The sequence below is a fragment of the Oratosquilla oratoria genome, chromosome 14 (assembly GCF_046742065.1).
Source record: "Oratosquilla oratoria isolate Oo_2021 chromosome 14, ASM4674206v1, whole genome shotgun sequence".
NCBI lineage: Eukaryota > Metazoa > Arthropoda > Malacostraca > Stomatopoda > Squillidae > Oratosquilla > Oratosquilla oratoria.
Genome location: NC_134790.1, coordinates 61,888,780 through 61,904,670, shown reverse-complemented (window position 1 = coordinate 61,904,670; position 15,891 = coordinate 61,888,780). Strand labels below are relative to the sequence as shown.

At 40.4% G+C, this 15,891-nt stretch overlaps 1 protein-coding gene across 2 annotated transcripts in view; it reads right to left on the bottom strand.

Moving 5' to 3' along the window:
• Positions 1–15,891, bottom strand: part of Grx3 (Glutaredoxin 3) — a 90,153-nt gene that overhangs the window by 58,621 nt on the left and 15,641 nt on the right. Inside the window, exons 2-3 of one of the 2 annotated variants that reach the window (XM_076198122.1) lie at positions 12,878–13,065; positions 4,809–4,970 (exon numbers count right to left, since the gene is read on the bottom strand). In XM_076198122.1, coding sequence (XP_076054237.1) covers positions 4,809–4,970; positions 12,878–12,937 — 222 coding nt within the window. In that variant the 5' untranslated portion in view covers positions 12,938–13,065. The remainder of the gene's footprint in view (positions 1–4,808; positions 4,971–12,877; positions 13,066–15,891) is intronic. The other variant, XM_076198121.1, reaches the window with a different exon arrangement.

Here is a 15,891-nt window from a genome sequence, read left to right as displayed (position 1 = left end):
GGACACACAGAAAGAATGAGTGAAGAAACATTAGTAAAAAAGGTGTGGAAGGCAGAGGTAGATGGAGTGAACTTGAGTGGACGACTGAGGATGAGACAGATGGATGGGGTGAAAAAGGCTTTGAGCAAGAGGGGAATGACTGTTGAACAAAGGAAGAGAAGGCAAAAGATAGGGCTGAGTGGAGAATGGTTGTGTATGGATGCTATTTCTATTTTGACACAGCCCAAAGGAATTTCTCCCTGTTTTCTCTATTTTACATATGAGGAAACAGAGAGGGGGTGGTCGCCAATTAAGTGAAGTTGCTGTGGATGTCCCATGTCTTGCTGCATTACTTTTGACCTGGACAGTGAGCAGGAGACACAGGTGACTCTTCATCCACGAGGAGCTATGATGAGAGAGAAACAAGGGTGGTGGATGGGAGTGGAATGGTGGGAGTGGAATAGGTGGGAATGGAATGGGTGCATGCCTTTGACTTGGCTATCTCCCTTTAGAGGGGGATCCCTTGGTTTATGAATAGACTTACATTATCAAACATAACCACTGCATACAGTATATTTATCTAACTGTACATGGGTATTTGCTGTATATTATGTAGTTCCTGCAGGGACTTAACTGGTACCCTTATAGAGTCACTCAGCATTTATTTCGGGTTTGAAGACACTCCATTCATTGAGATACACTGAGCCACTTTCTTTTTAACTTTTACTATACTTTCCTTCTGTTGTTCTTAATTTTCTTCTCTACCACTCAAAGGATACTGGCTCTTTTTTGTGCAGTACAGTTTTGGTCTGTCTTCTAATGCAGTTGAGTCTTGGTCTCCATCCTATAGAATGGATATCATTTCACTAGAATCAGTACAAAGGAGAATGACCAAAATGATCCATACATACATATACCAAAAGTTTTTTCCCCTTACAAGGGAGGTAGCCAAAGTCAAGGGCATAAATCCACTCCCACACCCATCTAATCCCCATATACTCTGCTCCCATTCACCACCCCTTCCTTCCTCATTTCTTGGCTTCTTGGTGATGTGTCTAGAACAGTGTTCCCCAACACTTTTTCGGGCAACCCCAATATGATCCTCATAATATGACCGTGACCCCACTGATATATTTGTATATGTGTTAATATACATGACTAGTTGTTGACTGTAAAAAGTGGGGGACAAGTATAATAAATATACATGTAAGGAAGGTAATATAAGGTTATAAAAGACAAAGTTAATATTATCATGGTTGTACTGAATTCATATAATTTTGAGAGAGAGATAGAGAGAAAAAAAGCATATCAGATGTCTTGACGACCCCAGGAAAAATGCTTCTCAACTCTACTTGGGGACACAACCCCAGGGTTGGGAAACAGTGGTCTAGAAAGTTGATTATAGTAAATACATTGTTTAGGAAGAAAATCAAGTAAGTACACAGGAGAGAGGGTGGTGGATGGAAGGGTGATAAATAGGGCTTTAATGGACTATGTAGTGGTAACCAAAAGAAGAGTAGGAAGAGTTTTGGATTACATGTTCTTAGTAGAGTGGGGGAATATCAGATAATATTTTGGTGGAGGGTAAGTTGAGAGTGGAGGATAGGAGAAAGAGAAAAAGGACAGAAGGTAGGAAGGTGCTTAGAGTAAACTGCTTAAATGAGAAAGAAAAGGAAAAGCACTTATATAAGAAGCTGAAAGAAGAGTGGGAGGGAGTGAAGGATAGAGTAGAACTAGGAGTGGAGAAGGAATAGGGATGTTTCAAGGAGGGAGTCATATGGTGTGCAAAGATGGTGTGTGGAACAAGGAGGATGGGAGGAAATAAGAGGAAGGGTAGTGAGTGGTGAGATGACAAAGCAAAGAAGGTTGTAGAAGAGAAGAAGCGAGCTTTCACAGATTGGTTATAAAGTAGGATGAGGTAATCATATGAGAGGTACAAAGAAAAGAGAAGTAAAGCATAATATAAAGGAGGCAAAGAGGAGAGCAGATGTGAAATGGGGTAAGAGTAGGACAGAAAATTTTGAAAGTAATAAAAAGATGTTTTGGAAAGAAATTAAGAGAGGAAGAGGAGGTGAATCAAGTAGAGAAGAGGTAAAAGGTGCAGATGGAGAGATGATAATGGAAGAGAAGGCAGTGAGAGGAAGGTGGGCAGAGTATTTTAGGGAGTTGCTAAATGTGAAGGAGGATAGGGAGGGAAAGGTAGTTGCAGTGGGAAATGCTAAGAAAATGACTGTGATGAGTGAGGAAAATGAAGGAGATACAAAGAATGAAGGATGAAGTGAAGGCAGTTGTTAAGTTGACGAGAGCAGGTAAGGCACCTGGGTTGGATGGACGCCATGCAGAACGTCTGAAAAAAGAAGGTACAGTGATGGTGGACTGGCTGGTGAGGATATTTAATGTTTGTTTAAGAAAGGATAGAGTGCCAGAGGACTGGAGGAGTGCCTGTATAGTTCCACTTTACAAGGAAAAAGGGGACAAGTGAGAATGTAGTAGTTCCAGAGGGATTAGCTTGTTAATTGTAGTTGGGAAGGCTTATGGGAGGATCTTGATTGAGAGGATTAGGAGAGGAACAGAGGGAGTAATTGGTGAGGAACAGTGTGGGTTAGGACAGGTAGAGGTTGCACAGGTCAGATTTTTGTGGTAAGACAGATATGTGAGAAAGCTATAGGAAAAGGTAAGGATGTTTTTTGGGCTTTTATGGATTTAGAAAAGGCTTATGATAGGGTAGACAGGAAGGCACTGTGGGAGGTATTGCAGATATATGGGATAGGAGGAAAGCTTTTAACAGCTGTCGAGAGTTTTTACAAGAGTAGTAGAGCGTGTGTCAGGATTAGAAATGAAGAAAGTGAGTGGTTTGAGGTAATGGTGGGACTTTGTCAGGGATGTGTTATGTCAGCCTGACTATTCAATCTATATATGGATGGGGTGGTGTGAGAGGTAAATGCAAGGGTGGTGGGTCAGGGATTGGAGATGGTTAAAGAAAATGGAGAAAAGTGGGTGATAAGCCAGCTGTTGTTTGCGGACAACACTGCACTTGTAACAGGATTAGAGGGATTGAAGAAGTTTGTGACAGATTTTGGGAAAGTGTGTGAAAGAAGGAAGGTCAAGATAAATGTGGGGAAAAAGGTGATGAGATGTACAAGGGGTGAAAGTGGCAGCAGACTGGAAGCGAGTATTGAGGGAGAGAGACTGGAGGAAGTGGATAGTTTTTGATACTAGGGTGCAAACGTCATAGGAAAGGGAGGGGTGGAGGTGGAGGTAAAATGTAGATTGAGAGAAGCAAGTAAATGCCTTGAGGGATTAAAAAGTGTAATGAGAAATAGACATTTGGGAATGGATACTAAGAGGAGATTATATGAAGAAGTGATTGTGCCAACAGCACTGTATGGGGCAGAAACATGGAACATAAGAGAGGAAGAGAGAAGGAGTTTGAATGTGTTTGAGATGAGGTGTCTGAGAAGTATGATAGGGGTTACTAGGCTAGATAGAGTAAGAAATAAGATGGTGAAGAGGAGAACGGGGGTGGAAAGGGAGTTGGGAGATAGGGTGGATGAAAGAGTATTGGGTTGGTTTGGACACATGGAAAGAGTGAGTGAAGAAAGACTAGTAAAAGAGGTGTGGAAGGAGTGAACATGAGGGGGTGACCTAGGATGAGATGGATGGAGTAAAAGGGGCATTGGGGAAGAGGGGAATGTCCGTTAAGGAAGGACAGGAGAGGACAGAAGACAGGGGTGAATGGAGAATGGTTGTATATGGATGTGATCCATGAGGTGGAATGGGTGGGGGGTGGGGGGAGAGGGAGTGTGTGTGATAAAAATTTGACACAGCCCGAAGGGATTTCTCCCTGTCTTCTCCTTTTCTGCATGAGGGGACGGAGAGGGGGGAGGTCGCCGATTTAATGAAGCGGCCTGGCTGTGGATGTGTTGTGTCTTGCGACACTGCTCCTGACCCGGGGCAGTGGACAAGATGCAGGGATGACCCGTTATCCAGGAGGTGCCAAGATAAGAGGGAGGGAAGAGGGTGGAGGGGAGTGGAGTGTGATAGGGATGGAATGGGTGGGAATGGTTTTTATGCCTTTGTTTTTTGGCTACCTCCCTTGTAAGGGGAAAAAAAGCCTTTGGTATATGTATGTATAATTACTATTATCATTATTATTTAAGTATCCAACCAAATGGCCCAATGGTGGGTAATTGCATGTGGTCCTGCAAAATGGACAGTGAAGTTGCCCATTTTTAAATCTTGTCAACCCCCTTACCTGTATTAGGAGGTACAGATCTGAGGGGCTAACAGTCTTCAAAGTGGGCCCAAGATCCCACTCTATCAATTTTAAATTTATTTCTTACATTTTTTCAAAAATCCCTGTCCCTACCTCTTTCAGCCAGTGACAAGACAACCCTACACTAATAAAATAAAGACAACAGTAATTGTTTTTTTTTTTTTTTAGAAACATCTATGGGTGGCCCCAGAGACTGTTGCCAGTCACTGTGGGGCTGTGAATTTTCCACTTAGTAAAATTTGAAACAACAATTAGTTAATTATCCAATTAGATATCCTATCTGAACCCAGCAGTGCCCTTCTCACATCTAGATTCTCTTGTAACTTGCATACTTCTTGTACTTCCACTTTTATATATTGTGTGTATGGGAAACTGGCGTAAACAATTAAGTCAGAAGATGAGGAGGGATGGAGTGGGAAATAGGAGAATAGAGGAAAAGATAGAAGAGGGTATATGAATATGCTGAGGAAAGTTGCATTAGTTTTTCAAATCACCCAAAAGTGAACTACCTGTTCATTTTTTGAGTTGCCAAGTTGAAATGTTTATCTCGTACCTGTTTTTTGACTTGAGTGGTCAACTCTCCAGGGTTGGCTCCCTCCACACGTCCCACTTGCTTCCCTTCCCTTAGGAGCACAACTGTTGGAACAGCCTGAATTTGATGTTTTAAGCTCACCTCAGATAGGTCTTCAGCCATCAAAGTTCCAAACCTGACATTCTTAAGAAAAAAAGAAAAAAAAAAAGAAAAAAAAAAGATTAGTGAATAAAAATAAAAATTATACATACACATACCATAGGCTTTCTCCCCTTTACAAGGAAGCTAGCCAAAGTCAAAAGCAATAATTCCACTCCCACCCATTTTATCCCCACTCATTCCGTCCCCATTACCCCTCCTTTCATCTAGGCTCCCGGATGACTGGTCATCCCTGCATCTCGCTCATCGCCCCGGGTCAGAAGTAATGTAGCAGGGCACAGCACATTCACAGCAAGCCTGCTTCATTTGATCAGTGATGCTCCTCTCTGTCCCATCATACAGTAAAATTTAAGACAGGAAGAAATCCGTTTGGGCTGGGTCAAAGTATCTTGCACACATAACTACTCCCTAACCCACCCACCCCCATACCCCCACCAACTCCTTTCCATGCATCACAGTAAAATAAAATAATTCACATAAAATCAGTAAAAATCACATAAAATTCCAACAAAATCACATAAAAATTATAATAATAATAATAATAAAAGTTTTCCTGATCTGTATAATTTTCATTTGTCATACAGTACACAGTCCATTATCTGAAATTCTCAAAACTTGAAAAGCTCCAAAAACTGAACTTTCTGGCAACACTGCTTACCACCAAATTTCAGTTGTGGCATGCATTTGTGGCACTAAACATCAGAGAGCAGGCATGTATTTACTGTTTGTTGTTTTTTCCTAAGATTTTGTGTAATTTACTGTGAAAATGTCAAAGATCTGCATATAACACCATGGTTAACAGTGGGAAAAATAAAAGAAAGCATTTATCATATACAGCAGAAAGTGGAGTTATTGTAGAAACTTGATCATGGTGTGTTTGTGTAGTATCTTACCGAAGAATATGGTGGTGGTGTTGTCATTCCCTAGACTGTGTATCCGAGCAGTCCCATCTCCCCAAGGAATGCCATGGCTGGAACAGGGTTTTCCCACAAATCCTTTATAGAATATATATTGTGTTGTTTGCGTATGTGATTGTGTATAATGCAGTCTTTCATTATGTGTTGAACAGTATGGGGTGAAGTGCATTCTGGGCAGTCGTCCACAATGTGATCATCCAGCCTCTTCTAGTAGCTTAGAAGGGCTGGGTGGTGGCCGCACCACAGTCTGGCCAGGTGGACTCTGTCCTTTCGTAGGAGAGAGGCTTCAGAGGGATGGATATCAGGGGGTATGGCATGCAGCAATGTGCTGTCTTTTAGTGTGTTAATGGAGCTGTGAGTGATATGATTATGAATATGTTCCTGGAGGCTGGTATTTGGTAGTTGTGGAGGAAGAGAACAGAGTACTTGTGTGTGATATAGGTATTTGGGTGTTTTTTTTATATGGGTATTTGGGTGTTTTTTATATATATATTTGGGTGTTTTTTTTTTAGTTTCTTAGTGTACGTGGGTGTTCTGCTATGTAGTGTAGTGGGTGTGCTGTGTTTGTGGAAGCTGCTGCAAGTGTTTGTGTGCCTCTCATGTCAAGGTGATCCTTGATTTTGAGGACTTTTGTTTCATAGTGTAGATGGTCTGTAGGTGTTGTATTTGTGCAGCCTGTAATTGTTTTTAGGGCTTTGTTTTGTATGGTCTGAAGGGTGTTGAGGTGTGTCTCACTGAGATTAGGTGCCCAAGCAGGACTCACATAATTTATCACTGAGGGTATGCCCTGTTTGTATATTGTAGTATTTGTTTTATTCAAATGGTGTTCCAGTGATTGATTTAAGTGCATCAAGTCTAGGTGAGCATTTAATTATGTTTGTGATGTGTTGTTTGAATAACATGGATGTACTGTATGTTACACCAAGAATTTTTGGTGTGTGTGTGTGTGTGTGGTATTAGAGTGTTGTTGATATAAAGTTAGACAAAACATGTTCTACACATACTTCGTTCCAACTATCACATGGGTAATTGGTGAAATGCGAACCCCAGGGCATGTTTATATGTTAAATGTATATCATAGTGGCACTCGTGTAGGTCACCCATTTCTTCCCCCCCAAAAAAAAACATTTCTAACTGAAAACTTTCTTAGCCTCTTCCATACAATGATGTCTACAGAGGCATCATGAGGCACGAGTGGGTATATGAGGATGCTGGTGTCAGCATCTTGATTTATTTATTTAGTAGTTGTAGCTCAGTGACGCAGCCCGAAGGGATTTCTCCCCGTCCTCTCCTTATATGCAAGGGGGGACGGAGAGGGGGGGTCGCCGATTAAATGAAGCGGCCTTGCTGTGGATGTGCTGTGTCTTGCGACACTGCTTCTGACCCAGGGCGGTGGGCAGGGTGCAGGGATGACCCGTCATCCAGGAGGTGCTCAGATGAGAGGGAGGGTGGGAGGGGTGTGGAGTGTATTTAGGGATGAAATGGGTGGGAGTGTTTTTATGCCTTTCCCTTTTTGGCTACCTCCCTTGGAAGGGGAAAAAAGCCTTGGTATATGTATGTATGTATGTAGCTCAGTGACCCCCATATTCTGTGAAATGGCTTGATCATGTTTTCTGTTTATTATTACTCAGTGAAAGAAAATTAGTAATACAGCAGTGATTTTATATTTTATAACACAAGTATTGTGATTATAACTTGCTAAGATCAATAAAAGTGGCATTTACATATTTGGAGGAAGAAATTATAAAAAAAATATTGGTCACACTGATAAGGCCTAGACTAGAATATGTGGCAACATTGTGGTCACCCAGTACCAAAAAGAATATAAAGAAAATAGAATCCAGAGAGCAGCCACAAAAATGGCCCTTGCACTTGCAAACTTGTCATATGAGGAGAGATTGGCTAAACTGGAGTTACAGACTCTGGAGCAAAGAAGAGAGGTGACCTACTGACCATCTACAGAATCATGAAGGGCACAGAAATACTCAATAGAGAGGACTTGTTAAACTGGGACAAGAGAAACACAAGAGGACATGGAAAGAAAATAAAATAACATAGTTAAAGAAGAGATCTGAAGAAAAAACAGTTTTCCACATAGAGTGGAACAAACTGGACGAAAAAATAGTGTGCGCAAAAACCATTCATGAATTTAAGAGCAAACTAGACACTGCGAGATACAAAGGCAGGACACCACAAGCGTAGCTCCCCTTCCCGCAAAATACAACTAAGTAAATACCAATCATGGTACCTCAGGCATCCAATGCTGCACACAAGAATTTTACTCATATGGAAGAGGTTAAACCATCCCACAATTTGAAATATCATTAATTAAGGAAATGTTAAACCACAAAAACAAAAGGTACTACATAGGGGTGTGCCGATTCCATTTTTTTTTTTTTTTTTTTTTGCCAATGCTAATGCCATACAGATTCCTATTTACCATTTGTTGCAGAGGCTGATACCAATTCCTATTCACCCTTAATTGCCAATGCCAATACCAATGCAGATTCCACTTTATATTATGGTATATCAGTTTTTAATATAAAGTAATTAAACTATGATTTTTACTTGCTTTATAATCTATGTAGATTTAAACAAGCCAGTCATTGCACAGTTGGATGCTAATGATTGAACTTAATGAAGTGCTTATAGATTGACCACTTTATGATTATAAATGTATTATTTTATCAGTTGAAAAAAAAATGAATGACCTATTTCATAGATTTTGATGTAACTACTAACTTCAAGTAACTTGACTTATTTAACGCATGGTTCTAATAAAACACATGTGCAGAGTGTAAAATTTATTAATCAATTTCTTAACCCCAACTTAATGGTAAAAACTAAACCTAACTCAGTCTCTACTAATATTTGACCCATGGAATGCAGGAAATGGCCGGGGGGTGGGGGGGGGGGGGGGAGGAGAAGAAGAAGAAGAAAAAAAAAAAAAAAAAAAAAAATACATCAACAAATTCTTTATAAATGATTCATTTGGCTATAAATTGCTCTGGAGTAAATGGGAGTAAATCTGTCTGCTGAATTTTTGCACTTATAAGCAGGAAAAATTGACCACGTCCATGGATGCCCAGACGCAGGCACGGATACAAGGGGGGGACCCCCCCCCAACACTCCTCATCAGAGCCCAGAAGAACATTATCGCAGGTCGGTGTACATTCCGTTCGTAGATCACGTGCTGTCTGTATTAAGATATCGTTTCGGCAAAAGCAGTGTGGCTGTAACACTTCAGGTGAAGGAACTCCTCAAAGGTCCGGACACAAATGCAGCAGCTGTTCTACAAGCTGCAGAGTTGTATCAAAGAGATATTGAATCACTGCCTCTTGTAAAAGCATAAATAGAATGTTGGACAATATGTTCCCCAACGTTCAGTTCTCTGATGGATGCACAAGTGCACGCGAGTGCGAGCATGTTTCCCAACATATCATGCCTTTTGAAAGTTGTGTTAACGCAACCGGTGTCAAATGCTCAAGCTGAGAGTTTTTTTTCAGCACTTAAAAGACTGAAACATATCTTAGAAGCACAGCTGGGCAGGAGTGCATGAATGGTATTGCATTGCTCTCAGTGCATAATACCATTCCCATTTCTGTGGAGCAAATCCTGAACAAATTCTCGGAAAAGAACTGCCGTTTACTTTTCACTTGATGTGTTGCTGCATTGTGTTGTTGTATATTGTTGTCAATGGTGTATTACTGTTGTATTATGGTACCAAAATACCATTATTATCAATGGTGTGTTGTATTATTTGATAGTAATTGATTTGCGAGCACACATTTATGTTTTGCAGAGAGCAATCTAATGTCATGTTATTTTCATTAATAATATTATTTTTTCACTCATCTCGAGTTTGATTCTCCTTGGATAAACACTTTTTAGTGTGAATTTATGATTTGAATTATATTTGTGAATTATATATGAGTTTACATACAGTTATGAGCAAAACAGACTTAGGTTTCTGGACCAATCTCCAAGCCAAAAACATTATTCTTGGGGTTAAAATATCAGTGTGTTTCAAGTATTGGTTATCGGTTTGGGCCCCCCCAAATAACATTCCTGGATCCGTGCCTGCCTGGATGATTTACTCCCATATTACTCTTGCTTAATTTCTGTTGTAGAAACTTTGATGTTTCAAAAGAAAAGAAAAAACAGAAATAAAATTAATATAATTTGCTCTAACATTTACTCCGACTTGTGCTGTTATTTTAAGTTTCTCCAGTCGTACATCCTCATGTCTAGATTTTATCACCTCTGCATAATATTTTCAAAATGTGTGTAGGCTTACTACTACTACAGCATATTCCCATCCACCTCATTCCCCACAGTTGTGATGTTATGTGAAAATAAAATAAAGCAATGATTATTTGGTAGTAGTATCTCATGAGGTATTGGCTACCGTCTGGGGTATTGGCTGCATGTTATTGTGACAGAGTAGCATGCAGTTGATACTTTAGGGTCTATATGGGGTGCCCCTATGGACCAGAGCCACACATCATTTTGTCTATCATAGAGGAACACTCTGTTCATAGAGAAATGATGACACTTTTATACTACAACTGTCCCTCCATTATCCTGTTCCCCAACCCCTTGTTACTGTCCTGTACCATTTCTCTGAATATTCATTTCCTTTTTTCGCCAACCCTGTGGTGGGGGAAGAGAATGCTACCACCAAGTCTTTCCACTTGAGTCATAAAAGGTGACAAAAAACAGGATAGGATTTAGATTTGGATTTAGACAAGGAAGATCATGTACCACAAACTTGATTTGCTTCTACTCGAGACTAATAGAAATACTACAGGAAAGGGATGGATGGGCAGACTGTGCTTTTTTAGATCTACAAAATGCATTTGATAAAGTACCACACAAAAAACTAACAAGAAAAATTGAATCAATAGGTGGTATTAAAGGGAAATTATTGGAATGGATGGAAGACTTTTTGACTGGGAGAAAAATGAGGGTAGTAATTTGAGACAAATACTCAACCTGGGAAGAAATGACAAGTGGTGTCCTGCAAGGGTCGGTATTGGCTCTGATCATGTTTGCCATATATATAAATGACATGGATGAGGGTGTGGAAAGTTATATGAACTTCTTTGCAGATGATACAAAAATACTAAAGAAAGTATAGAGGAAGATTGTGAATCACTATAGAAAGACCTAGATAAAATCTGGAAATGGAGTTAAAAATGGGAAGTGAACTTTAATATCAAGAAATGTCGTATAATGGAGTTTGGAGAAAGTAAAAATAGAATATCGAGGAATTATAAAATTGGTGAAGAAGTAAAAAAAGTGAGCTCAGAAAGGGACCTAGGAGAAATTATCAGCAAAGACATGTCACCAGACAAACATATCAATAAAATAGTCAGAGAAACCTTCAACTTACTAAGATCAATGAAAGTGGCTTTTGACTATTTAGGTGAGGAAATAATAAAGAAAATATTAGTTACACTGGTAAGACCAAAATTAGAGTATGCTGTAACACTATGGACACCCAGTACTAAAAAGAATATAAAGAAATTAGAAAGAATACAAAGAGCAACAACAAAGATGGCACCAACACTCTCCAAATTGACATACAAAGATTGTCCAAATTGGAACTACCAATTCTGGAACAAAGAAGAGAAAAAGATCTACTGACTATAGAATCATGAAAGGTATGGAAGTCCTAAATAAAGATGATTTATTAAAGTGGGACAAGAGAAAAGCATGAGGACATGAAAAGAAACTCAAAAAGGATAGTTGTCTGTGAAAATACACAAACATATACCAGTATCTCCTTATAAGAGTTGTGGATGAAAAGAGCTTATACCCACCCTTCATCCATCCCACAACCATCCAGATGGGTAAGGAAAATAGAAGAAATGTAGGAAAAAATGAGGAAATGGGAGTATTTGTATAGTTCAGGGAAATATTGAAAGCTTAGAGGAAGAGAAGCACATCTCAATAAACTGGTGTGAGAACAGTTATGCGAATACCTCAGACGAGAGAGGTAACAAAATGCTGTTACAACATGAAGAACAACTTAGAGGAGGTACACCTTCAAACCCCAACCCATATGAAAGAAGCACGAAAGAGAGAGTAGAGCCACACAGAGGTACACTGCCCCTCCGTTTTATCGATGCCCAGAGTTTAGATGGATTCTCTTGCGGGACAGTCAGTTTGGTGGTTACAAACAAGAGTTTCGGAACTATGCCCCAAAAAGTCAGTGCAGAATTCGTGCCCAGGGAGAGAGCAGAGGGTCGCCAAATCTTAACCAGCGGAATAATAGAACTTCAACAAAACGCCCAAGGATATTTTTGGTTCAAGGCCCTGTACGTCCACTAATGCCCGATTTCCCTGTAGGCGATGTAAACCTATTGGGGAAGTGCAAGTTGACCAAGCTCGAGAGGAGAAATGTGATCAGGATTTGGGTAAACTAGTTAAAAGATTAAATTCAAAGGAACAGATTGTAGGATTAATATTAATGGACTCTCATATAAGGAAATTGATTGAAGTCATTAATTCAAAATTTCCAGAACAAAATAGCAGAGAAAACAAAGTGTTGAGGGCACTAGTCACAAAGTCACAAAGTATTCTCCCTTGAAGATGAACCTCTTATGGTCACTCATTTCTTCCATGAAATACAGTGTACCGGACCACCTGTTTTCAAGCGTCCATATCCCATTCCTATGAAATACCAAGAGGAAATGAAAGATCAAATAAGGGATATGTGTAGGAAGGGTATCATACAACCATTTAGATCACCTTAAAACAGCCCCTAGTACCAATTGTAAAGAGAGACGGATCCCTAAGATTGTGTTTAGATTTTCAAGGATTGAATAAGGTAATAAACAATGACAGGTTCCCACTACCCAACATCGACTTGCTCTTAAGGAGTCTTGGGAAAAGCACAATATTCTGATGTGTTGATCTAAGGCAGGGTTATCATCAAATTCCCTTGGCAACGAATAGTAGAGAGAAAACAGCTCTTAGTATGCCAGACGGGCATTATGAATACCGTACCTTACTGTTCGGATTGAAGGACGCCCCCCTCATGTTTTCTGAGGGTGATGAACATGGCATTAATGGGGTTAATAGGTAGAGCAGCGTTTGTTTACATGGATGATGTCGTTATCTTCAGATCATCTTGGGAAGAACATCTCCAAAACTTAGAGGACGTATTGGCTAGGATAAAGTCAGTAAACTTGTCCCTAAAATTGGAAAAATATATTTCTTTATGAATGAAATAAACTACCTAGGACATGTGATATCAAAGGAGGGCATACGACCCCAGGCAGAGAAGATAGCGGCCATTAGGAACTTCCCGAAACCAGTTTAGTTAAATGAATTGCAACAATTCATGGGCCTCTCAAATTATTACAGAAAATCTATTTGTGACTTCGCACAAATTGCAAAACCTCTCACAGTAATGATGAAAGGGCCACGCTACAAATGTAACACCAAAATTACACTAAAGTGGACAAATGAAGCAGATGAGGCTTTCCAAAAACTAAAAAATATCCTCACACAGGATGCAATTCTTTCATACCTCTATTTCACAAAGATCTTCATTCTCAACACAGACGCGGGTGATTTTGCGATCGGAGGTGTACTACAACAGCCTGATGAGAATGGGCTAAGGTGACCAATCTCATTTTTCAGCTGCACACTCAATGAAACTGGGAGAAAATACTCGACGGTGGAAAGGGAAGCACTCACAGTGTACTATGGATTGACAGTGAACAGACCACTTATATTAGGATTTCCTGTAACTGTGGTAAGCAATCACGGACCGTTACAGTGGCTTTTTGGATACTCAGGATCAAGTATGCACGTGTTATGATGGCAATTCAGCATATACCAGGCAGGGAGAATGTTGTGGCTGATGCCTTATCCAGAATAAGAGAGGCAGACCATCCCATTGACACAAATAACAGAGGAAAAGGAAAGGAGTGCACAAGCTCAGGACGAAATTATCCAATGGGACCCAAATGAAATTAGAAGGAAACAGGATGAGCACCCAATTTGGAGTAACAAAGCGATACCTACGCGAAGAAACGGCGGAACCACCTACACAGAAATTTCCTATATCAGATTTTTCTCTAATGCCTGTTGGCATACTATACCACACTGTCACAAATGTTTATGACCAGAAACAGTGCAGGGTAGTTGTACCGGATTGTTTTATAGAGACTGTGTTACACCTCACTCACTGTCTCCCCATTTCTGGCCATGGAGGTCATAGAGTAACCTTGGAGCAACTTCAAAAGTTCGCGTTTTGGAGGAAAATGGATCATGACATTAAGACATTTGTGAAGTGCTGTAATGTGTGTGTGAAGTGCAAGCCCTCTAGGGATGCACCAGCCCCTTTGCAAAGATTCCCCAATGTGTTAGAGATATTCAAAAGGACTCACTTAGACGTGGTCTGATGAATACAAATACCTGTATACAATCATATATACTTACATTCATTGACGTGCTCACATGGTTTCTTGTCGTGATGCCAGTGAAAAGTAAAGAAGCCAAGGAAATAGCTCAGGCCTTTGTCACCCACCTTATCAGTATTCACAGAGCCCCAAAACAAGTCATAACAGATGGGGAAGGTGAATTTGTAAACAAGGTTTTGAAGGAAGTTTGCACAGTTCTGAAGGTTAAGAAGCGGATGACAACACCATATCATCCATCAAGTAACGGGCTTATCGAGCGGGTAAATGGGATGATAGTGCAAATTCTAAGAAGCCTATGGAAAACCCAGTTTACAAGGATGTCATGCTTCCTCTGGCAGTCTTTGCTTACAATTCAGTGTATCACCGAATGATGTGAGATTCGCCTCATTTCTTGATGTTTAACAAAGACCCATCCATTCCCTACTTGACCTTTTTTATTGACCAAAGACCATGGTACAATGTTGACAACTTAAGCATGCAAACTTGCCAAATTGCAAACAAGGCCTTTAACCGTTGTCAATTATTCTTAGAGAAGGGAACAGCGGAACGTGAGAAGTATTGCCTAAGATCAAAATACAAGGAGATAGCATTGGGTCAACGTGTCTACATATCCGCCGTGCCAAAGCAGGGTGTTCGGAGGAAGCTACAACCTCTTTATGATGGCCCATACCACGTGGTACGAAAAATCAGTGGGGTTATACAATCTCAAAAATATTAGAACGGGCAGAGAGGTTTCTAGCCTCACAGATCGAATCAAGGTTGAAGAACGCATGTCGCCAATGGAAAATTAAAATATAGGACATGTATAGCTGGTGCATGAAAGTCATTTTGAGCATGAGAAAGGACTTGTAAGTGATGGGATGATGAATTGCTCAAATGCAACACCACAACGGACCATCTGTGGGTCTTTGTTCCCATAAGAAGGAGTGTAAATCTTAAAAACCTTACTACAGTGATGAACTGACTAACACTAGTTGCCTTCAATAGAGTATATTATGTTTTTCTCAAAATCTTATTCCTAGTATACAATACATATACATTAGAGTACTTTCTCCCATCCTTACTATATGGATGGATTGATAGCTTTAATCCTTTCCGATAATAACTTAGACTTTCACTTCGATACTCCTACCAAATTGTGCTAGAGTGCTTGGGAGAGTCAGGCTACACCACCACAGTGACCTGTATGGAAAGCGGAGCAGTTGCTTATTATCTGTTTCTATGATGCATTTGTGGAACCCCTACTGTTCTCGAGTCTCATTACAGATCCTTGGCAACACAGCCCCTTAGGAGCAAGAAAGACAAGGATGGATACCACGCGAATCCAACCACCACCTTCCTGTGGCACCATTGTGGGGCATGTCTAGGACCTGGGCCACCTGCTCATATGTCAGCACCGTTCCTTCTGGGGCCCCCAGCAACTGCCGCAGTGATGGGCCCCTCACGGCCCTTTGATGGGTCTGGCCTGTTTTAACCACTTCAGTACGGAACTTAAATCTCGCGGGCTGCAGCCAATGCCAGCCGTACGACGTGTCGTAATAATACTCGCATCATAAAATATAGTCACCGCTTATATCGATCGTTCTCTCT